The sequence below is a fragment of the Amphiura filiformis genome, chromosome 3, assembly GCF_039555335.1.
Source record: "Amphiura filiformis chromosome 3, Afil_fr2py, whole genome shotgun sequence".
Taxonomy (NCBI): Eukaryota; Metazoa; Echinodermata; class Ophiuroidea; order Amphilepidida; family Amphiuridae; genus Amphiura; species Amphiura filiformis.
In genome coordinates this window covers 22,388,112-22,414,119 of record NC_092630.1, presented here as the reverse complement: position 1 = coordinate 22,414,119, position 26,008 = coordinate 22,388,112, and the positions used below count along the sequence as shown (strand labels likewise).

Here is a 26,008-nt window from a genome sequence, read left to right as displayed (position 1 = left end):
GGTGTGCAAAATATTAAATTTTACCCAAAAACCCAATTCATGATACATGTACACTGATACATTGTCTTATAATGGTAGATTGCTGTGAAAGCACCCACAAGCTGCGGACAAAAAACATTCTGCCAGAAAATAATATACAAGCAGATGATCAAATGACTGCACAAAATGCAGGGGTATGAATATTAAGAGTTAACCTAAAGCTACATGACCAGGACAAAGAAGAAATTAAAATGTTTGAATCTACCTGATCTCACGGCCATCATCATTACAAGTTGCATGTGCATGACATGGGTCTTCCTGGGGGCCACACGGATTCACATGTTGTTCACAGTCATCTCCAAAGTATCCAAGAGCACATGTATTAGGTTGACAGTGCCCCGTCCCACTCGGACCGTTATCACACACGCCATGGACACACGTGCAGTCTGTGGAAATAGCATGTTATGAATGCGATTATCAAAAAAGTTTTTTTTACCAACTAAAACAGTCTTTTAATAGTCTATTTCTCATATAGGAAAGTGTGTACTCCTTCAATTATTCCAGAATTTTAATGAGCTATAATTTTTTAATTGCTAAGGGGCTTTGCAATAATTATGAGCCCCGGGTGTAAAGTTTTCAAATGGCTCGCCAAAAATTGTTCTCCCCCTCTCAGCTCACCAAAAATTGCTTGCCCTCCCTCTTGGCCTGCCAAAAAATCTTTGCTCCCCTTTTGCACATACCAAATTGTTTGGTTCCCAATTTTAAATGGTCTAGATATATGATACGAGCGTAGTGACAGTAAATTGTGCATATTTGAACGTTTCTGTAGTGTATTCCTAAGCCTTTAAGAGTGTGTTATTTAAAAGGTGCCTGTAAATGTGTGCCAAAAATTGCTTGCCCTCTCTTGTCCTGCCAGAAAATGCTTTCCCCTCTCAGCTTGCCACAAAATCTTTTCCCCCAATTTTACACTCCCCATGGGCTCATAATTACTGCACAGCCCCTAATTGGAGTGGGTTAATAGATGATGAATATGGTATTGTTTATATTATCATGATTGTTTTTACACTGAAATTAATGACAAATAAAATAACCTATAAAACATCAATATTGATTAAAGGAACATGGTCCAATCTTTTTATGTTCTGTTTTCTATCTCACATTGAGGCCTACCATTACATCAATGTTTCAAAATTTTGAGTTGTATTGCTCCAGCAATTTTGATATAAGCAAAAAAACCAAAAAACCAAAAAAACATGCATAACAATGACCTATAAGATTGTACACCCACTTTCGGCATGGTTACCACAATTCACCATGTCTATCTTGGGCGTTAAATTTCACTGGGGTAATAAGAAAAATATCAGCTTTCTTCTGATACCAATATCTCAGATTTGATGAAGAAAAATTGGGGATGAAGCTGTCGATTGGGTCACACCCCTGTATCAAAATAACACAAGGTGTAACACATATCACATCTTATGCCTGAAATCCTCCATTATTTCATAGCTTACTTTGATCACAAGCTTCTCCAAAGCGGTTTCCGGCGCATAATTCACAAGCTGTACCAGTGAAGTTGCCTTCACACACACATCTACCGTTGCCAGCCATTTTATCATTACACTGTGAGAAAACAAGACAATAATTTGTTTCAGTTACTTGGCCTTCATGTTGCATGGCTCTAGCTTTATAATTGCAGTAAAAAATAGTATACATTCTTCCACCACTTAACCCCCTGAGCACTACCTGCCGATCTAACATTGCCTTCGATTGGTCAATTACATGATAATTTTTTTGTGTGGTGAAATTATTCTAACGATGTTGCTGATTGGCCTAATTGATAATGAAAACTTCTTTTTGGCCAATCGGCAGGTAGTTCTCATGGGGTTAAATTTCCTTCAATCACTATACTCCCTGCATTATATTTCTAAGCCCTATCTATTGAGGTGGTGTCGAGTGCAATTTCACACCATTTGCATGCCAATTTCACAGAATTTACAGCACACCTGAATGTAGAGAGTACACTGAAACACCCCAGGAGTACGTGTTATTAAAAGCACACACCTATATGTGATGCGATCAAGCTAAATCAGTCGGAACTCTGCAAAAATAAATTTTCAGTTTCTTACAGAATAGTAAAACACATTAACAAAGCTGGATTTTGCAGAAAACCCCATTGAAATTGAACAACCAGTTCCAAAGATATGATTAATTAAAGAGTTTCCAAAACAATAGGTAACAAGGGGAAATATCTCCTTTGTTTGGCTATATCTCAAAATCAATATTTCCGAGTTCCGACTGATTTTGCTTGATCGCATCACATATAGCATACAATAACAATTTTAAGAGTGTAATTTATAGCATGCCTGGAATTTTCTAAAGACCCTCCCTGATTTTCATTTACAATGGGGCTTTCTTTTGTATCATGGTATTTTCATAAATCAAATTTGTATTGTTTCTGGAGATGCATTGTAGTAAACATCTGCAAATAAAATTCAAAAGAAATCCAAAACAAAATAATTAAAGTTCCCACACATAATAACATCCTCCAGTTAAGGGTGACCTAAAAATAAGCTTGCTGATTTCTTGGTATTAACAATGACATCTTTATTCCACCCGTTGCTTCTTAATCTTTTTACAATACAAAATCACACCCATCACTGAAATATGGTAAAAATACACCAATATTAGCACCTTCCTTTGTAATATGACAGTTTCCAAGGTTACGTCATCATGTGATTGAGTTCTGAAGTAGTTGTACGTAACTGATAACAAAACTATTATGGAACCAGCCATGTGCAAATTATACAAAGAGTTTATTCACAAAAAAAATTTGGGTCTGGCAGACAAATTATTCTGGAACATAATCATGCAGAAATGGGTCCACCTACGCACCATATTTTCAATTCACAACATCATAAAACTGCCAATACCCATATCCAATTGTACAATTACTTTTGTGACATATTAGATTATGCAGTTGGCACTGCATATCACCAAAGAAGATCTTACACTTCCCACAATGCATTTCTTCCATATCAATAATCTGCACTGATCTGCTATCTAGAGCAACATGGGTCGATAGTGATAAAAGGTACCTTAATGTTTATTTCATAACTACATGTATCCACCATGTTGAGCCAGTCTATTCTGAACATGAAAACAAGGGCATGTACAAAACAAATGAGGGTCATTTGATGTAATGATGTGATGTGTCGTGTTGCAAAGGATTCTGGGAAGGGTAAGATATCGTCTTCGGCATAACACATCCATATTCAACTTAACTAGCACTCCTGTAGCCTACCAAAGGGTTAACAAAAGCTTCACAATTCACTCTTAATTGGCATTGATCAAAAGTTTATTGATGGGGTCAGAAACTAAAATGCATTGACAGTATATGTGTCATAGCTGTGCCTTCAAACCAGGGACATATATCAAAATTTTGAATTGATGATAGGGTTGAAAAGATCAGTTTAATACGTACAATTTAAGTTTTTTCCTTGTTGATGCCAAATTTGCTGTTGAACCTTGTATATGGACCGGGAGAATTCGAGACGCACAAAAACTCTAAAATTCATAATCTTTGGGTATAATCATGAATTTTAGGTTTGGCTGCAAATTTTAAGATTTTTCCCAAGATATCCATTTTTAAAGTATTCATTTTCCAAAAAACGTAAGTTTTCACAAAATTGAAAGAATCCACAATGATCTGCAATACAATCCATGCAGAAAAAAAGTATAGAAAATATACCATATGACTTCAATTATAATGAATTCAACTCTGCACTGCATAATTTAATTCAAAAAACTGTCAATTTAAACTTGCACAAATTTTGGGAATATTACGGATAAATCGTGAATTTTCTAAAACCGGTGCGCAAAATTTGCTCTCAAAAATCACAATTTTTCCAGTGCTTACTTCTGCTCAATTCTGACAAATGAAGTAATGAATTTCTTCAGTCGCACAGTACTCATGGTACTGATGGTAGATTAACAACATAATCAATACACAACTACTGATTTATAAGTAAAAATTTCATTTGAAAGAGTACAGCTGCCAACAGCGGGTACACAATTGTATTTCAAAATACAACATAAATGCATGGCATTGGATACTTCATGAAATACTATCCAATCACAAGTGAGTTGGTATGGTTGGATTCATCTCTGCGTTACGCACATGCGGAGTTTCATTTCACAGTGTATGCGGAGAATCATCATTCATCACATAGTGTATGCAGAGAATCACCACACTGTTGGCAGCTGTGTTCAAGTTCAAATTAACTATTTACTTTAAATTATCCTTTTTTCTTAAATACTTATGTGCTTTGATAGTACTCTGCCTGCCACAACCAAAATTTTAATAAAAAAAGTCAATTTTCATTATATTTCAAACTTTCAAGGCCTTTACCTCAAAATTAGACGACTTCTACAGGTTGCATCAATCATTCATGCTTAGCTCAAAATTCCATCTACATTTGTATATGTACAGAGTGAGGTATTCAATAAGCTTACCTCACCATGACCACTGCAAGGGGTTTGAAAGCCACCAGGACAAGACAGACAAGTCTCTCCATAGAAACCAGTGCAACACTCTTCAATCTGCAGAATAGAAGTACAAATTCAATCAAGCAATCAATTATACTAAATAAATGAGAAATCTTGATAGATATCATTGCATTCCTATCAGTGACTTAGTAGCAGTGTAGTCAATACAAAACTAAATAATCCAGAAAAGATGTCAAATCTACCACTATTTGAAGAAACAGATGAAAAAAAACCACCACCTTATAATTAAAGACAGAGATAAAAAGAATTTATCGCATCTGATGTCACTGTCAATTACGATCCTTGATTGGTTAACACAGGTTAATAGCGCCGATCTATCTGGTGCTGATCGGAGAAAAGGAACAGCAGCAAATGGCGAAAAATTACGTACTTTTACAAGGCAAAAAGCAGCTTTTCTAGGCATTGTTGACATGGTGCCTTCGCCAACAAAAATTTCCTACTATAAAGACCTAACTTTTGAGATGGTTTGCATGTTTGAAAGTGCAAAATTAACAATAAGGCGACCGGTTATACCGCCGCATTCAGCAAGTCATCATCACGACACTTGTAAACAAACCGTGCTCGAGTTTGATTGACAGATGACGTCAGACACGATAAATTCTTTTTATCTCTGTCTTTAATTATAGTACAAATTAATTATTAAAACTATTCACACAAAATGCACAGCAAAATAAATTGTAAGGGAAAGAAAATACACAATTAGTAGTGATGCATGCAAGTAGTAACTCCTTCATGGACATTGGGTAAGGGTACAGCCATTGGATGTTCAGCATCTGATTTCTTGTTGAGTAATAACAAAGCACTCTCCTGTTTCCATCTATTAATGCATTGGGCTTTTCCATTTAAAATGGAAGATTTTGGAAATATCTTTCACAGAGGGAGTATGAATTTCAAATGGAATGAACACATTAGCAGCTCCAATTGAAACTCATCTTCCCTCTGTGGAAGATTCAGGTTGAATCTTTCTCAGAGGGTGTATGAAATTCAAATGGAGCTGCCTAATGTGTTCATTCCATTTGAAATTCATACTCCCTCTGTGAAAGATATTTCCAAAATCTTCCACAGGGGGAGTGTGGATTTTAAATGGAATAGCCCATTAAAGTTCAGAGTAAAATATCATAAAAACTAAGTTCATATAGAAGATGATTTGATTGATAATGAAAGTTAGAGCACAAAAATCCCAAACCTCTTGCTATTCTGCAACAACTTTATGAGTGTCTAGTTTTGTTGTATTTTACTGAAAAATAAAACACGCACAACACTTGTATATGGTTAATATGATGGCAGATATACTTTGGAGGACGTCATGGTTGATTTCTTGACAATAAATATCAACAAGGCAGCAGTTCTCTAACCACAAGTGTCGCCTACGTTTGCAAATACTCTACAAGTTGACCTTCAATGACCTTTGACCTTCCTGAATTCTTCAGGTGACAGAAAAATACTGCTAGTATGTTTGAAGTTTTCTATATCCTTTTCATATTCCTTGTTTTTTTGTGGTTTCATTTTCATATTTCAAACTTACCCATGTTGTTCTAGTGCAGTCAACTGAGCAGCCAACCTCATGAAGAATCAGACCTCCTATATATGCCTCATACACACATCCTCTTACAACAGCACTCTGTATGAATCAATGAAATAGTAAATAGTGTTCTGTTCAAACCATTTTTATTATCAGAATGACTCAGTTTGAAAAGGTCTATTAAAAAGGTCTATTGTCTATTGAAAAGGTCTATTGTCTATTGAAAAGGTCTATCTAGCTTCCATCCTTTTGTGCTAAGTCAATCATGATGTAACACATGACTGAGTTCCATGAACAAAAGGTACAAGTCAACTTGACTACAAGAAAATTTTATTATGGCATTGACCTATATAATAATCACACAGGGTTGCAAAAAGATTTCAGCCCGAATCGCGGGTCAAATAATCGAAAAGTCACCCAATTTTTCTCTTTACCATTGGTTTCTATGGGGCATGAAATATCGGAAGTCGCGGGAGCCAATGTTGAAAAGTCGCCCAAATTTTTTCTTAACCATTGGTTTCTATGGGACAGTCACGGGAAAAATCTTCAAAAGTCGCCCAATTGGGCTACCAAATTGCAGGTTTGGCAACCCTGTAATCACAATGTTTTGATAATAATTGTATCTACCAAAACACATTTCAAAACGTAAAAAGGGGCCAAGTTTAAAAAATCTTTCCTGTGTGGCTTTTCACCCTTTTTTAAACTTGGTCCCATTCAATAAAGTGGTACCGTAATAACATGAAAAATGAGTCCTAATTTCTACATGCAACAATTAGGTTTAAGACTGTTCGAAAGCGGTGCAATATGACGTAGGCTATGTATTATCAAAAACATTTGAAGGTTTATGTTTCATTATATTGTGTGTTCATAAAGAGTAGTAGAGTATTATATATACTTAGCAAATTGACTGTCTGTCAACCTGTTACATATTATAGGCCCTACATCTGTACATAAGGCGCAGGATCGCACAAGACGATGAAGAATTTAACAAATTGAGTATTTGCTACTTTTGCTGAAATCAAAATACATTATAACGTCTTTACAGAAAAACTTCAATCAAGCACGAACATTAATTAATTTACTCTACAAAATGAACACTGACAACTAAGAAAACAAACAAGTAGCCTAAAGATGACTTTGTATGGGTCTTAAGAAACTTTCATAAATGGGACCAAGTTTAAAAAAGGGTGAAAAGCCACACAGGAAAGATTTTTTAAACTTGGCCCCTTTTACGTTTTGAAATGATAGCTTCGAGGGGCAAACTAGTTGGATATCCATATTTCGCGGTTAGCAGTTCTTTGTAGAACTGCCGTGCAAACTTGTTGGATATCCATATTTTGCGGTTTGTGGTTCTTTGTAGCCCTGCGGGGCAAACTAGTTGGATATCCAATCCATATTTCGCGATGAGTGGTTTTTACAGCTTCGAGGGGCAAACTAGTTGGATATCCATATTTCGCGTTAGCAGTTTTTGTAGCCCTCATGGGGCCTATGTTCGATATCCTCATTTCAGCGGTTAGTGGTTTTAAACGACCCGTAACCACCCCAATCAGCTGCATGGGGTAAAAGAATTATTTAAAAAATAACAGCTGAACCCTATAGTTCAGCCAGGGACTGGAAACGACATATTGATGACTATATATAGAGTGTATTCAATAAATAGAGGTTGAAAGAGTCAACAAGCGTCAGAAATTATAATTTGCCATGGAACTTCGGTCATATTTTATTTGAAATATAACTGGATGTTAGGGTCTGCATGCATGGTATGCATAGTATGATGATATACAGACACTGACCTTTCCCTAAAACTATTAAGCAGCAAGTTGTGTATCACACCCATCATGGGTTCGAACCCCTTTATTGTATTTTATTGTTAAACCTGAATAGCGTGATTACTTTTGAATGAGCGGCAGCACACATATTTTGTTTGAGGATAGCTGGATCTATCTCCTTTTCCTCACATCTTCTCTGTAGTACAAAGCTGTCTTTTTATCTAGTGTTTAGACAATGTTTACTCAACCATTGCTATCAATGGATGTTGCCATTTTTGACGACTTCTAACTTTTGAAATGCCCAAAAATAAAATGAATCAATAAAACCACGTATAAGATATTTGCGGGGATATTTGGGCGCGATTACAAAAAATTAGAAAATAAATGGGCACTTCTGGGTTGGGTATCTATAGAGGCCCTGCATGAAATTATTGATTGGCTCCAAACAAAGGATTTGAACCGGTGTCCTTCACTGTAGTTATGGCGGAGTACAGTCCATTCAATCAAATGTTGTCATCAACCTATTTGATCGTAGTGCAGGGTTATGTGTGTGAGACGAACTGTCACGGTAGATTGCAATCATGCTTTTGTTGAATGCATTTGAATAGTCTGCCATATTTACGGGATGATACGTCACATGCAATGCCTCTATAGATTCTATAGAATTTAAGTATGATATATTTTCGATGGTAATATATTTTCATTTTCAAAGTTTGTAGTTTTCATAATTGCAATTTCTGAATATTATATAAAAAGCGGGAATAAGTCTATAAATGTAAGAGTATCGGATCATTTTGAATGTTAATAAATACAAAATGCCGGCAGTAGACACCAGCGATATCAGGGATTGCCGCGATTCTTGCAGTAGCTTTTATGAATAGAATACAATAGTGGATACAATAGCGGATACAATAGCGGAACAATAGAGCTCTCTTACGGGTAAATAAACCTCGTCGCGTTTTGCTAAATTTCACATCTTCTTTTTCATGAACTAACCATTATTTCATTAAGTAACCGTTATTTTTAAAACTTGGCAAAACCTGGACGCGAGGTTTTTAATATATGCATGGTTGGTCACTTACCGAATTTGAAGGTGTGGAACCAGATGGGCAGCGTAGTGCTTTTTTGTTTTCACAGGATTCGCATATTCCCTGCAAGTAAAGTAAACATCAACATTGACACATAAAAGAAAAAGTCATGCACAACATGTGTCTTGTACCATGGAAGAAAGAGATAAGATCTCTTTCTTCCATGCTTGTACTAGGAGCAGGGTTGCACAATATTTCCACCCCAAATCACAGGTCAAATCATCATAAATGTTGACAAATTTTCACTTCAATTTTTTCTTAGCAATTGCTGTATGTGGGACAGGAAACGGACAAATATTATGGGTAAAATCTTCAAAAGACACCCAATTGGGCTTCAAATCACATGTTTGTTAATCCTGACTAGGTGCAGGGATGAAAGTCAAACTTTTGACAAAAAGCCTGAATAAGCCTGAAAAACAGTGTGAAAATGACCAGAATGACCCTAAAACGGGCTGAACATAAAATAAATTGTGCAAATCTGAACTACAAAAAAGCCTGAATTCAGGTAAAAGCCTGAAGACTTGCATCCCTGTAGGTGCTCAAATATAGCAATCTGTCCCAATAGCCTGGTACATTCCTACTCCACAATATGACAGTCATGATTGCTGAATACAGGTTAACGGCTCATAGCGCTTTCATTTGGTATATTTTCTTATGACGGGAAAATGCAATGTCATTTAACTATTTAAAAAAAATACACTTTCATTTTTTCTTCTTTTTTGACACTAATGATTTTTTTGTTTGTTTTGTTTGTTTGTCTTGCATCATTGCATGTAATGTATTTCATATATTTGTTTATATGTAAATAGTAATAAAAGATTCCCAAAGATTGCAAAATATACAAACAAAACTATTTTGACACAATAGAGACATAACTTATATAATTTATAGGTCATAACTTATATATATTTCAAAATATTGAGCAGTTGGTGTTCTAATTTTTTTCAGTGTTGAAATTAAAGGACTATATATCACTTTAAATCTGTAGAGAGTAAAGAGAACATCCAATTTTCCAGTTTACTAGACCTTGACTTGTGACCTTGACTTATTTTCATAGGTAACCAAAATATTTGTACACTTCACACATCACTAAATCAGAAAGATATTGTTGAGTTGTATGGGCAATTTTTTATATAAATATTAAATGCATATTGGCAAACTTACTGGTATGATTTCATGATTTGCAGTACTACATTTATGAGGTAATAACGGCTGGATATCAGGTGGTAGCAACAACCCGTCTATGACATGGATGATTCCGTTCCCGGTATGGATGTCTGTTATTGTTAAGTTCACCTGCCCATTTAGGAAAACTCGTCCCTGAAATTGAAGCAATCGGATTATGAGTAACAACTGAAATACAATAAATTACGTTAGATTGAGAGATTTTTCTTACACAACTGCACCTGTATTCTTCTGTGACCCTCAAAGGGTTACCAAAAAACTGTTGCCCTAAAAGCATCCACAAATCTTCTTATGCAGCCTTCTGGCAGCATCTTGGATGTGCATTATGCAGGCAAGGAAATCCCCAGATATTGGCAGGTGCAGTGAAGGGGAATCCCCAGATATGGGATATGCATAGGAAGTGATGTCAACAACAGACAGAAAAACACTTGAATATTGTGAAGATAAGACTCTTTATGTATACTCACAAATCTACAAGGAGTACATTTACATACATGAGACTCTTTATGTATACTTACAAATCTACAAGGAGTATATTTACATACAAAGCCTTGAAAATCAGATCAAAACACATTTAAAGAGTAATGCAATTGAACATGTCCGGACTTACATTAGTAGCTGCTCTGATGATTAATGCTGAGTTGTACTGTGTTGTTAGTTGAAAGTTTGTTGGCAAATTCAGAAGATCCTGAGCTCTCAACTGTAGCAAAGAAAAAGGTTTCGGATATGATCACAATAACACAGGTGACATTTAACAACATATTCTATTATTCATGCCATGAGCAGAGATGCCAATGGGTTATGAAAAAAAAATCTGAAAATTGCGAACGTAGGGAGCGAAGCGACCGAAGTCTCGCCCCCACGGCCGGGGGTCCAGGGGCCCGCTTAAGGGCCCCTGGTGGGGTCCAGGGGCAAAGGCCCGGTTGGGGGTTGAGGGGGCGAAGCCCCCCAAAGCCAGAGGGTTTCTACACATTTTACACTGCAGGAGACACCATTTCTGAGGGTAAAATTACATTCAAATGGATTAAAAATAAGGTTATTTTGAGAAAACAAGCCTAGATAGCAGTATTGAAGACTATCTATTATACATGTAATATTCTTCAAGGCTTGTTTTCTCAAAATTATACCATAAAATATGCAAATTAGGTACCTAAGCCCAGGCAATTTTAGCAGAATTAGCACCCCAAAAGGCCATTTTTAACATAAAAACCAGTTTTAGACTTTTTTGAAAAAAAATGCTTCCTTCATCCCAAAAAAGTGGTTTTAAATGTTCAGTTTCCTATACTTTTGTACATGAGAGACCATTTTCCAAAGTATTTTTTGGCCTAATAACATGGCCTACATGGCTGAAATGGATATATATAATGCGTAATATAAAACGATGATTCATCAAATTTTGACCCCCCTATTTTTTTTTGTTAAATTTTCAAAAAATATTTTTTTTAAAAAAAAGTTATATGTTCTAAATTACTTGTCATTTAATCGTTGAAACCATAGAAATACTGCTACTTCAAAAAAAAAAAAAATTGCCAATTTTATTTTACAAAGTTGGATAAAGTTGTACATTTTAATTACTTTTACTTCTACTGAACAGCTAGCAATGTATATTAATTCAATGTGTTCCTGACTGTTCAATAGAAGCAAAAGTAATCAAAATGTACAACTTTATCCAACTTTGTAAAATAAAATTGGCAATTTTTTGTTGAAATAGCAGTATTTTCTATGGTTTCCAAACTTGAATAACAAGTAATTTAGGGTCTATAACTTGCTTTTTTGGCCAAAAATATTTTTTGAATTAAAAAAAAAAAAAAAAAAATTTTTTTTTTTTTTTTTTTTTTAGAAAATCTTTTTTTTGGAAAAATACAAAAAATCGGAATTCCGATTTAAATCGGAAGATTGGCATCTCTGCAGGAGACTTACTTTCTTCCTAGCTTACTAGCAGGCGTAAGATGATATGCTCTGGGGAACTTTTGATCAGGACATAATATTTCGCAATAACAGTTTATTTACACCGTTATTTCCAAACCTGAAACTAACCTTAAGTGAAAAACACTGAAAATGCTCAAAAAAAAAGCTGTAAAGCAGCATAAAATTGTGGGTAAAATGGCTCAAATTAGTCTGAAAATAAAAGAAAACACATCAATTTGATCAACACGATCTGCTAAAAAGAGGACGTTTCAGGTCTGTACTTCATATCATATTTCTGACACCAATATATAATAGTGCAGATGTTCGCAGATATAGATCTCAGTCCCAGGGAGTTGGTTCTTTATTTTCATTTGGGTGGGGATGTGACTTTGACTCTGAAAAACTTACCCTAAAGATAAACAAATTTACAAGAAAGGTGCCATAAATGTACTATTTGTGTTCAAAATTAAGCTAGATTTGCCCATTTTTAGAAAGATTAGCAAATTGCGCCAATAATGGATGACAAATGAGCACATACTACAGATATGGAAAAGTACCCAAAACTAGTTTGTGAAAATTTGCGACCTAATACTATCCACGAGAGCTTGAAAATGCAATCTTTCTTGGCTGTACACACATCTCCACTAAGAACCCCTGGGAACTCAGTATGAAACTATAAAAAGTTATCTTCTTTCAAGTTGTACTTACCCTTTCACCTTCTACTATGTGATTCTGCAACAATGCTCTAAGTTTTGGCATTCCCTATAAAACAAAAAAATAAAAAGATTGCGATTGTAAGCAGAGATCATTCCAAAGCTTCAGTGATAAGATCTGCTTGACTTGAAGAGATTTTTTTACCATATGTAGGGCATTGTGTTACTGGAGAGCAAACAAAATCATTTCTGTGTAATTGGGTAATAGCTGCCCAAAGTAAAACAGTTTATTCTGACAGACTATAATTAAAGACAGAGATAAAAAGAATTTATTGCGTCTGACGTCATCTGTCAATCAAATTCGAGCACGGTTTGTTTACAAGTGTCGTGATGATGACTTGCTGAACCCGGCAGTATAACCGGGTGCTCTATTGTTAATTTTGCAACTTCAAACATGCAAACCATCTCAAAAGTTAGGTCTTGGTAGTAGGAAACTTTCTTTGGCGAAGGCACCATGTCAACAATGCCTAGAAAAGATGCTTTTTGCCTTGTAAAAGTACGTAATTTTTCGCCATTTGCTGCTATTCCTTTTCTCCGATCAGCACCAGATAGATCGGTCTTCCTTTTACGCACTATTAACCTGTGTAAACCAATCAAAGATCGTAATTGACAGTGACATCAGACGCGATAAATTGTTTCTATCTCTGTCTTCAATTATAAGAAGGATTCAAAGAAGGGCACAATGACTGTGTATCCACATGAATAAAAATATGGGAAATATATAGGCCATATTGGATTGTCATGTATAAGCAATGAATTCACTGAAATGGTGTACATCCAGCTAATGTATGCCCAAAATGGAAGACGATCATTATTCTAATTGTCGTTGTCATCGTCATCATCAGTGTTAACATCATCTCCACTGTTGTCATTATATCATTATTATCATCTTTGTCTCTACCTTCATGATCATTATCAATATCATCTTCATCATCAATTTCATCATCAACATCACTATTAGGCAAAAAAAAAGACTGTTTGCTTGTCCTCCACCAACCGACCCTAATTTGGAAAATCTGGAAAAATGTTGTTGTTTTTTGTTTTACTGTACAAATGAATACTGACCCTAATTTTGGAAATTCCAGAAAAATGTGTTTTTTTCTTTCAACATTTTTGACATCCTGAAAAGTTTTTTGCAGTTTCTATACACTTCTAAACTGTTTTAAAAACATGAATGAAGTGGTATACAGTAGAGAAATATCCCAATTCACAACTAGTTGGGCTATTTATTAAGCTAATTAAAGGCATACAGTCATGTTTTGGCTATGACCTTTAAGAAAAAATATTGAAAAAAAAAATCCTGACCGACCGACTGACCCAATTCTGAAAAAGTTGTGGAGGACAAGCAAACAAATCTTTTTTTTGGCTTTATTGCTATACCTGCTCTGAAAATAGAAAATCCACTGATCCATCCAGTAAGTCATTGAATGCTTTATTATACGGTGCAAAGAATGTAAAAGGTCCGGGTCCATTAATTATACTGTCTAATCTTGTATTCTGAAACAAAACAAGCAAATCAAAAAATTGCAGATAAATTGCATTTTTCAAACAAAAGATCCGGTTTCAAATAGATCCGGTTTCAAATGTATACTACAGAATGTGTAGATGTAATTATTATTACTAATAACAGCTGGGAGTCATAAAAAATTCTTTAATGATAGTGTTATGGCATTATCATTATGTTAATCACATTAATTAACAAATCGGATGGTAAGGTAATCCTGGTTTACAAAACATATTGATTGTTAGAAAAAGAGGAATTTAATGGTATTTATCTGTGCATGAAAACATGCATGTTTAATATTTCCTTACTTAAGGGGGTACTACACCCCTGGCCAATTTTATGCCTATTTTTGCATTTTTCTCAAAAATTATAGCACATTGATGACAAGTAAGATATGTATATTATAGGGGCAAGGACTACAACTACTGTACTGAAAATTCAGCAACTCAAAGCAAGTAGTTATTGATTTATTGATCAAATATTGGTTTTCCCTCATTTTTGACTGTAAACCCCACAACTGTCGTCTGTGCTGAAATAAAATTTACAGTGTAGTAGTTGTAGTCCTTGCCCCTATAATATATATATATATCTTACTTGTCCCCGATGCGCTATAATTTTTAAGAAAAATGCAAAAATAGGCACAAATACGGGCAGGGGTGTAGTACCCCCTTAAGCAAATTTTGTATTACTTCCCTGGTCTAGGTACGCGCTGGTGATCAGCGATCATGTAGAAGAGACCCCGGAAGAGACAAGTTTTCCTCCCTTTCTATGCACTGATGACCAGTCAACTGTCTTGTTGTCAAGACTGTTGATCATAGCCTGATTATTTATCACTTCTGTTGTTTACGCTTGAGTACGCTTGACGCACGTGCAGCAAAGACGTTGGAATCGGAAGTATTAAAAAATTAAGTACATCATTTCAAAATGTATACATCAGAGCTGTATCTGGGTAACAAAGGTTTTCACACAAATTATTTGACCTGGCCCTTAGACAGGTGACGTGGTGTGTTCAGCATGGGTCCATGCAACAGGCTATGCCAGGAGTTAACACAATTTGCCCTTTATGACCCTATTTCCAAAAACCAGGGAATCTCTGCAACAGTTGAGTCTTATAAAGATTGTTAACTACTCACCCTAAGGGCACTATCTAGTCGATTAAATCGTCCTTCCAAAGAAATCACATCAAGAATACTTGCCTGAAATATCAAAATCACAAAACGCATAATTTACATCAAATATTGAGTGAAATACAAAAACTCAATAGAAAACCTATATAAATCAACAAACAAGTTTAAAAAAAGATGAAAGCACATAGACTTCTGATCTTGAATATAATGTCTACATTTTTAATGAATCAAACTCGTGTTAACAACCAGAAAGCTATTTTGCCCCCAGATGGATGATTTTACTCCAAAACTGGAGGTGGACTTATAACCAGGCAGGGGCTAGAACTTTTTTTAAATTCTTTCTAATGGAATGTCAATTTTAAAATATGCGAGAGCAAAGCATTGATTTCAGAACTTGGCCAAAATTTCTACTGGGCTTGTAGCCAAGTGCACTCTTGTTTTCAGAATGTTTTTAAAAATAAAGGTGGGCTTATAACCAAAGGTGGCTTTATACTGTGTGGTTATGGTATATATTATTTAAAATAAACAAATGCACCACAGAAATCTGAACTTCCTGTTTATTTGTACCATGACTGAATTACAACTGTCTTAATGCTGTACAGAACTCAAAAACAACTTGCAAAATCAATAGATCTGGATTTAATAGTCAATATAAATACATGAACAGTTTGCTTTATGAAACACTTGATATAATTTCAATGCATTCATAGTACAGATGTTACGGCACTTATTTGCTTTTGGGAAACTTGTCTTTTATATAGTCTACTCAAATGTCTAGTTCTAATAGTGCTGCCGTAACGCATCACATATAATCAGCACCGATCAAACAATAGTCAATATTAACTGTGTCTGGACAACTTGGATGGGATTTCTAGGAAATGTTTACTCACGGAAGTATTGCTCTTTATCTCACGAGGTTCATACATCAGAGTGTCGATAATGTGGATGATTCCATTTGCTGCAAGGAGATCTTTGTGCGTTATAATCCCTCGGTTGTTACTTCCTTCTACCCTGTACCTCAAAGTGGTATAGTCCTAGTTTCAAACAAACCAATAGAGATTAATGGTGGACATATTATCAAAGACACATAAACTATACTGTTTTCATAGACCAAGAGAAATATTGCCTGGTACTATACCAGGAGTCACAAAATGGGGATGGTTTGCCCCACCATGGGTCAATCACAGACTGCCTATTATAGAGCACAAATTGAGAAGGACCCCAAGTTACCAGACAAATTCCCTTATGGGGGACTACTTAAAGTATAAATTGCTTTTGTACTCTTGACATTAGTGCTGGGCTAACTCTCAGCAGATATCTGATCAACATGATTACAAACTTGACAATTGCATAGTATAGATCTGTGAAAGTTTTGCAGCAATTTCAAAACAAAGCAAGCAGGATATTCACAGCTTGAATTTTAATATCTATTTTTTTTATAAATTTGGAACTGAAGTAATCTTTGGTACGTAAATTGCAGAAGAAAATTCATCATAATTCAAATGGAATATGATTTTTTATAGACAATATCAATTAAATCTTCTGCAGATGTCAGACGAGTACCACTTGGTGCTAGTATCTATTTCAAAAACAGGTGTTGATTGAACATGATGACTGAGCATGAGTGATGGACATTACAAATGCAAACAAGAATTGTTCCTATGTTAAGCTATACCTTTGATGAGAGCCTTTTTCTGCACAATGTAGCACACATACTGCATAAATACGAAAGTGGGGGCCCAGATTGGCTAATTGAATTGCGTCTTGAAATATCGGTACATTATTCGTTGAACAAGCCTGACCATGGTGTGATCTTGTTCTCATCACATGATAAACAATGTTTGCACGTAGGCAAGTGTAAAGGGACTTTGCAATGAAACATTTTACATTTAAACTATGATTGTGGCAGTTTGGAAAAGGATTGTAGAGTGCAGACCAAGGAATACATGTTTGCTAAGCATGTTTGCTACAAATATGATTAGAGTGGGACAACTTTGGGAAATCAGACATATTTGATTGTCAGTCATTGGAACCAAATTTTTCATTTTTTTTTGCACAGTCATTGGAACAAAATTTTTTATTTTTTTTTTTTTAAACCCAGAGGGATTGGGTCCAAAGTTACCACACCTGGGCATGTGCCTGATTAAAGTAAGAGTGTTACAAATATTTTTGCATGCAATGCTTGATGTACATAATTGACACAATTTATGACATATAGGTCACGAAAGAAGCAATCCAGCGGTATGCTATTTTCCCCTCCGTGAGTGACAAGCAAATATGACTTGCAAACATTCTCTTGGTCGGGCTGACGTCACACAAGGGAAATAGCCTTACAAAACCAGTGTGCGCATGTGTAGTTCCTATTCGTTGAGATGGTTGCTATATGCACACGCTTGTGCAAAGGGGACAATGTTCCCAGATGTCCGACCAAGTCAATCCAAGCCCTACCGGTGTAATTTCTTTGTTAGGAACAGTTACCTTATTACTGGGTGTGATTTCCGCCATAAGTCCTGTCAATGTGTAGACATCTGTAGTCTGATTCAGTGCAGTTGAGTTGAGGTATGTTGGCAGAATATGTAGTCTCATTAGGTAATTGGCAAAATCAGATTCATTATGGGCTTGGCTCACAATCTGTTACAAACAATAAAAATAACTTGTTATCGTTTCAATAGACCTTTTTAAATTGATTCAATAGACCTTTTTAAATTTAGCATCACTTGCAGTGCAGAGTTCCAATGTGTAACATTGACTCGATTAAGCTAGTGTTGGGTATGTCTTGTGTAAGAGAGTGATGCTTATTATTGCCACATGTCAATTTGTCCACATATATAGTGCTTGGACTTTACTTTCAATTACTGTCATATTAGTGAAGTACCAAATAGCAGAGGTGTAAGGTTTTAGTTCAATATGTTGGGAAAATATTTTACATAATGACTCCCTTTTGACATTGGCTAAAAAAACTGTATTTTTGCTCAAAAGGGACGGTACATAGCATTTCTTGCCTGCCATTTTGACCCCCTACCTAACTAAATAGCTTACTAAATAAATACCGCTCACTGCACCTGGTTTTCAGAACTTTTACGATCTTGATTTGAAATGGTCTGTAAGTACTTGCTTCTGGTGGGGTAGCCAATTGCATGTTTGTCATATACGGTGCCCAAATTATAACTTTAGATAAAAGTTATGTTTCCCACATTACAACACAAATGATAACTTTGCTCTGTGCACGATGAACAACAACATAGTGCATCCATTCCAAACCAAAGGTCATCAAGGTCAAATGGGGTATGTGTGTATGGGGGGGGGTGTTTTCATCAGTGAAATCATTAACTGTGTATTTGACATAATTTACACCATGGGTACATTAGTTGTACTCATTTCTGGAGCCATTTTTGTTTACTTAGTTATGAAAGTCAAGTTGGAAATATGTGCCACAAAAAATGTTGTCATTAAAAAGGATCTGTAGAACAAATTAAATGTCATGAATATGTCATTGTGTAAAGACAATCTATTCATTACATTGTAACTTCATATTCAAGACGATGAAAGGATTATCATCCACTCAACTGAATAACAAGTAGGACAATGTCCTCTTTGAGGCCATATGTGGCCTCCTTTGATGATCTGATCTCCTGATTTCATAAGCCATCTTACAGGGCTGTGAAAGGAAAGAAGCTGACACAGTGCAGCATTACTGACTTACTTGTTCCTTATCAGATTGTAGATATGCGTCATCGGTGGGAATCATGACGGTAAAGAACTGATGACCACTTAATAGTGTTGCTAATCCACCATTTCGTAACAGTGTCAAGCTTGTGTCTAGTTCCCCCTGGATACCTGTCTCACCGGTACTGCTTAACTCTTCTAATCTCTGTCAAAACAAGGATTTAAAATACATTAGTATTTTCATTTTCATTATCCATGTTAACATTTGAGAGTTCATGCTTCAAAAATGCTTTTAAAAAATCTGAAAAAATTGTGCATGGTCTGCTAAAACAAACCACTTTATTTAGCCTAATATCAGAATCTAAGATGCAAAACTCATAATTAAGTAAAAAAACTTTTGGGTGTTTATGTTTGTAACTTTTTTAAAACTTAAATAGACAGATATTGTCTACATAATATCTAAAGACAATAATAAGATCTTTAGGTGAAGTCGGATATATAACATGAGTTGATATGTAATATTATGCAATACTGTAAAAGTGGTTATTTTGTGTGTAAATTTTCATGTTTTGCCGATATTTAACCATATCACTTGTTTTAAAATTTGTGATTTTGAGTTTTCTTACATAGACCTAGGCCTATACATAAAATGAACATAGTCACATGTTTTTATTTTCACTGTAGGTGCATTGAGCACGAAATGCGCGAAAATTAATGTACCGCGAAAATGTCCACTTTTACAGTACAGTCCACTTACCTCCATGATGTTACCATAGCAACCACTGCCAATAGTGACATAACCACTGTGACATTGGCAACCTGTGATGCCCGGTTGTTCCATGACACAGTCCGAGTGAGCGGGGCAATCATGGGTGTAAGGTTCAGAACACATGTCGATCACCGTACATCCCTGACCAGGTTGGAAATTTTCATAGCCATGTCGACATTCGCAGTGGGACTGTGAAGAAAAAACAATTTGACCAAATTGAAGTGCTTTATATGTTGTCCATATAGTAAATGTGTGTGAATAGTTAAGTTAAAAGTAGATAAAGTGCAATAAATCCTATCTGCAAAAGCAGTTATACCATTGAGGTTCAGCTAATCATGAAAAAAAAAATCTTTTCAAATCTTTCAGGAGAAAAAAGTTCATGTGATTTGATTTGGCTCGACAGGATTGGTTTTTTAAAATGTTTATTTCCAGTATAATATTCTCACCCTATCTTTTGGTGTTAAGCACGATTGGATAGGTAACAAAACATGGACAAATTGCAAGGTTACTACAGTATTATAAAGACAAGTTATAGACACTGGTCTATTTAACATGAAAAATTTAAAAGCATCAGCAACATTCTCATCTACTTTATTTGACCTTGATACTATTAGTATTAATGATCAATGCTGCACCTGTGACGTTTAATATCACATTGATTATCTGTCAGTTGAAACAGACCAAATTTAATTTATCACACAAGTCAACAATGTGCTAGTAGGCACATAAACAAACATATACTAACACTTAAATTTTACATTACTTTTTGCTGTCTACTGAAGATAGCAATGTTTAAAACTAATGAGCTGTCTATACTAACAATATCACTGTCAATTACAATAAACCTCACTGAAGAAAATCTGAGTGATGTTACCAGATGTATGGCCTTGTAACCTGCCAGTATCAAATTGGTTCAGTATTCAAAAAGAAATATTCCTAATTAATTGTACAAATTAAAGGTAAACTGAAAGGTCTGTATGCACAAAACAAGTTAGACCAGGTCTAACGTTAGACCTGATCTACGTTAAAATTAGAGAGGGATCATTTTACATTTTTCTTTTCCTCCTTTACTTCTAGGAAAGTCCAAAAGTTAAACTGCAGCCTTCTAATATAAAGCTACACATATTTTCCCTTAACATGATATAGAATAAAGTATGTAAATACCAAAAGTTTAATATCCATGGTCAGACCAGGTTTAAAGTTAGACTTGGTCTATCTTGTTTTGTGCATACGGACCAAAAGGTTCAAAATACAGTCATTAATAAGCCATTAGTCATTAGTTGATTGTTTAGACAATAATAACTGCACAATACCTGTTTTGAGGCAATTGTACAAAATTCGAGGTATTGTTTTGGGCTGAGTGTGAGCCCGCTGGCACTGCCCCAATGGTCTTGGTTTTCCATTCAAAGTGTAGCAAATTGGATTACATAAGACTGTAATTTTTTTCTTCCCCAAACTTATGACTTTGGATGTTCAATAAAGAACACCATCAATCATTTCAGATTAACTTTTACACAAATATTGAGAGGAAATGTTAAATAAACTAAGAGATTACTTACTCTACCAGGGCCATCATTTAGACAGAAGCTAGATTGAAAAGGACAGTTTCCATTGTTCTCTTGACAGTGATTAATTGGAATACATTCAACTCCATCTCCATGGTAACCTCTTCCACAAACACAATTATTTCCTGGTGTGGAGCAGAAAGCGTGTGGATGGCAGATGTTGGTACCACAGTGAATGAGTTGCTCTGAAAAATAGAGAGACATTAATTATGGATGGTTTATTGTGTCTGAATATGACATTGTAAATGACTCCTGGTTTGTGATGGTTTGGACAAATGTACCTAAACATTCAATTGGACATTGATGAGGTAAGCATCTTGTTGGTTTTCATTGTGAATCATCTAACTAACATGCAGTCAGTAGTTTCTAAGATACACATCTACTTCCACTGCACACAGAAAACTGAAACTTGTAATGTGTGTTGGTTTTACTGTACATCTGGGGACTTGTATCTTGAAAGCAAATCATCTTTCTGAGGACCTATCCCCCTTATCCAAGACCCTTGCACATTTGTTTTGAATTAACCTACGATGTAACTTAGGCACTGGACACTAATGGTCATCTAACAGCATTTCTGATTGGTTGATAGCTTGAAATGCTCATTTCAATTCCCAATTATGACTAGGCTTTAAACTATTTATGGTCAAACTTGCATTTGCAGATCCTCCTTGATTGATTGGTTCAAAATTGGACACAATATTCATTTTAGCCAATTGGCAGGTAGTTCTCATGGGGTTAAGGGGTATGTGTTATACACATACTCAGAACTGAGACACATTAAAAAAACAAAAAAACATAGCCTTTCTGAGGAAGCAAAATATGAAGTTGGGTGCCTTCCAAAAGGCGGTGCAGTCGTATATGGCCGAGTTGGGGTGTGTATGGTATGTGTGGTGGCTGTATGCAATTGTGTGCTTGGTGTATGCACATGTGGGTGAACATAAGCCAGATTTATGTTAACAAAACAATATTTTGAATAAATCATAGACAGTAACACCATGGTGGGTTGAAAGATAAAAAAAATATGAATAACGCAATGTCCTTGAGATGGGTGGGATTACGTTCTGGAGTGAATGCACGCCGTGCAACACAATAACCTCTATATCAAATATAAAATCAATAATGAAAATTAATTGGAATTACATTCCATACATACATTTTTTTTCAATTAACCCCCCCCCCAAAAAAAAAGGGGAGAGGAGAGAAAAAAGAGATGAGAAAGGGAGAAGAAAAAAAGAGAAGAGACAGGTAATTGCCCATGCCTAAAAAGCTGCAGTCATATCGACTGTGAGTAGACAACTCCCTGCATATGGATAAACTAGTCACCATTTTTGATTCTGAACACCTGTACACTTTATATTTAAAGCAAATATGTCAGTAATAGTGAGAAATAGTTCACGATTTGCTTCAATTGAGCCTTCACACATCATCTAAACTTTTCCAACGAAAATTTTACACAATAATAGTGTCAAAATCGTCCACCAAATGGCTTCAATTGAGCCTTCATTTTGAAAACTTGTCCAACTTCTCAGTAGGGCACATCCCCCATTTGACACCCTCTGAATTGTGCAAATGCGATGCCTCAGGTCAGTGCTTTGTCTAAATGTCTAAATTGTTTTCAATTTTGGCCCCACCCCTCTTGCTCTAAATACGCCACATGTATGTGTTTTCCCACAATCAGAATAAAGCATTGTTACATTTAAATAATCAGTTCAGTAGTTTGCCAAACCCAAGTTTTCAATAACATATATTTATTGATAACCCTGGCAACATGAAATAAACATAACAAGTTTTTTTCACAGACCTTCTTGCCTCCAAGGTTAAGCTTTTGTATTCTGTATAAACAAATTTGGGTATTGTTTGACAAAATTCAATTGCATGCAACAACCTGGGCAACAACAATGCCTAGATCTCATGAACCTGCCAATTGCGAGACCGCTGAAGCATGTTGGATTTCAGCCAACTTGAAGTTGATCAAAATTTGAAAAAATGGGTCCTAGATATTTATATCTAGTTTTATAAAATAATCATGTGAATTGGAAGATCTTTTAATTACTTGTTTTAGTTGTTAAAAACCATGTTATACAGTGTAATTATGATGGACCTTACATCTACAAGTGTCAAAAGGATTGTAACAGGAACTGTAGTACTGAAAATAAAGAGCAGTCTATATATACCTTGGCAGTTCCGTCCATCGCCCTCATACCCTCTGTTACACGTACAGGTTAAATCACGACTGTCTGGTATGAATTCACAATGTGCATTTGGATGGCACCTTAAGCTTGCACAAACATTATCCTCTGAAATTAAAACAAATATGTCAAATCGTCAACAAATTGTCACAACAATTCAAGGTCATGTTCTGAGAATCAAAAATAGGCCTACAAAGTGTTTGTGGTGGGACTTTTGAAGTGAAAGAGGGGAATGTTCCTACATGTACCTTGATCACAGTATATTCCTTGGTAGCCTGGTCTGCACACGCAAGATCCATCCCCAGATGGCCCATTGCTGCACGTACCATGAACACAACCACATTCTGGTGAAGGAAGAGAAAGAAGAAATGACATTTAATTACAATGGTTATATCACATTGCATGTATCCTATTGCACACTTTGCAATGATAAATGATGATAAAAAGAAGCACACAGCGTCATCATCCCTATCTGCGTGTCAAAAAAGAAAGAAAGAAAGAAAGGAATGAAGGAAAGGAAGGAAGGAAGGAAGGAAGGAAGGAAGGAAGGAAGGAAGGAAGGAAGGAAGGAAGGAAGGAAGGAAGGAAGGAAGGAGGGAAGGGAAGGAAGGAAGGGAAGGGAAGGGAAGGGAAGGAAGGAGGAGGGAGGGAGGGGGAGGGAGGGGAGGAAGGAAGGAAGGAAGGAAGGAAGGAAGGAAGGAAGGAAAGAAAGAAAGAAAGAAAGAAAGAAAGAAAGAAAGAAAGAAAGAAAGAAAGAAGGAAGGAAGGAAGGAAGGAAGGAAAGGAAGGAAGGAAGGAAGGAAGGAAAGAAAGAAAGAAAGAAAGAAAGAAAGAAAGAAAGAAAGAAAGAAAGAAAAAAGAAAGACAAAAAATTTTGTATGAAATATAGTTCAAACTAGACTTAGCTGTGGTCTAAGACCACGAACACAGCCGTGCTGTGACCCCTTATTGACCTTTGACCCCAAAATATATGAAAGTCCCATAGACATTGGCTAGTGTCAATGTACATTTGCATGTGGCATCACTATGCCATGTTACTTGTGGCAGTAGGGGCATTTTTAAGGTTTTTCGACTCAGGCCGAAAGTGACCCCTTGATGACCTTTGACCCAAAATAAAAAAAATACCACATATACACTGGGTAACCACAATTCATATATGAACATACCGTTACTGTCCCATGTTTTACTTAGCTAATAACAATTTTTGAAGGTATTTCGTTTTATACCGGAAGTGACCCCTTAATGACCTTTGACCCCAAATCTGTGTACACCCAATATACACTGGGTAACACCAATGCATGTGTGCAAGTGGTATCACTGTCCTACGTAATTTGTGGAAGAAGATGCATTTTATAAGTATTTCGTTTTATACCTGAAGTGACCCCTTAATGACCTTGACCCCAAATTAAAAAATACCACATATACACTGGGTAACCACAATTTATGTGTGCATATACCGTTACTGTCCTGTTTTTCTTAGCTAATAAAAATTTTTGAAGATATTTCGTTTTATACCGGAAGTGACCCCTTAATGACCTTTGACCCCAAATCTGTGTACACCCCTTATACACTGGGTAACATCAATGCATGTGTGCAAGTGGTATCGCTGTCCTACGTAATTTGTGGAAGAAGATGCATTTTATAAGTATTTCGTTTTATACCGGAAGTGACCCCTTAATGACCTTTGACCCCAAATTAAAAAATACCACATATACACTGGGCAACCACAATTTATGTGTGCATATACCGTTACTGTCCTACGTTTTTCTTAGCTAATAAAAATTTTTTTTTTTTTTTTTTTTGATGACCTTTGACCCCAAATCTGTGTACACCCTATAGACACTAGGTAATTACAATACATGTGTGCAAGTGGCGTCACTGTCCTACGTAATTTGTGGGAGAAGATGCATATTAAAGATAAATTCGTTTTATACCGGAAGTGACCTCTTAATGACCTTTGACCCATATAAAAAAATATCACATATACACTAGGTAACTGCAACTCAGATGTGAACATACCGTTACTGCCCTATAGTTTGTTTAGCTAATAAAAATTTTTGAAGGTATTTCGTTTTATACCGGAAGTGACCCCTTAATGACCTTTGACCCCAAATCTGTGTACACCACATAGACACTGGGTAATATCAATGCATGTGTGCTAGTGGCGTCGCTGGCCTACGTAAGTTGTGGGAGAAGATGCATTTTTAGTTGAAATCACGTTTTTGACCCCTATGACCTCTGCGTGACCTTTGACCCCATGAGTTTCATGTAACTTGTAGGTGCACGGTGAATGATCATTGTGACTAAGTTAGGTCAAAATCGATGTAAGCATGTGAGTGCTAGAGCAATGTAAAAATTGACAGAAGAAGAAGAAGAAGAAGAAAGAACCTGTAAGAAAAAAGACACAGCCGTGACTAACGTCACGGCTGTGTAATCAGAAATTCTCAATTGGAGAGCT

The 26,008-nt window shown here is 35.8% G+C and overlaps 1 protein-coding gene across 1 annotated transcript in view; it reads right to left on the bottom strand.

Moving 5' to 3' along the window:
- Positions 1 to 26,008, bottom strand: part of LOC140147118 (stabilin-2-like) — a 90,812-nt gene that overhangs the window by 37,288 nt on the left and 27,516 nt on the right. The window contains exons 3-19 of the mRNA XM_072168896.1: positions 23,799 to 23,894; positions 23,536 to 23,658; positions 21,356 to 21,546; positions 19,785 to 19,985; positions 19,065 to 19,232; positions 17,840 to 17,992; positions 16,252 to 16,395; positions 15,368 to 15,430; positions 14,111 to 14,227; positions 12,726 to 12,779; positions 10,720 to 10,809; positions 10,089 to 10,244; positions 8,919 to 8,987; positions 6,071 to 6,166; positions 4,492 to 4,578; positions 1,491 to 1,599; positions 245 to 425 (exon numbers count right to left, since the gene is read on the bottom strand). Coding sequence (XP_072024997.1) covers positions 245 to 425; positions 1,491 to 1,599; positions 4,492 to 4,578; positions 6,071 to 6,166; positions 8,919 to 8,987; positions 10,089 to 10,244; positions 10,720 to 10,809; positions 12,726 to 12,779; positions 14,111 to 14,227; positions 15,368 to 15,430; positions 16,252 to 16,395; positions 17,840 to 17,992; positions 19,065 to 19,232; positions 19,785 to 19,985; positions 21,356 to 21,546; positions 23,536 to 23,658; positions 23,799 to 23,894 — 2,098 coding nt within the window. The remainder of the gene's footprint in view (positions 1 to 244; positions 426 to 1,490; positions 1,600 to 4,491; positions 4,579 to 6,070; positions 6,167 to 8,918; positions 8,988 to 10,088; positions 10,245 to 10,719; positions 10,810 to 12,725; positions 12,780 to 14,110; positions 14,228 to 15,367; positions 15,431 to 16,251; positions 16,396 to 17,839; positions 17,993 to 19,064; positions 19,233 to 19,784; positions 19,986 to 21,355; positions 21,547 to 23,535; positions 23,659 to 23,798; positions 23,895 to 26,008) is intronic.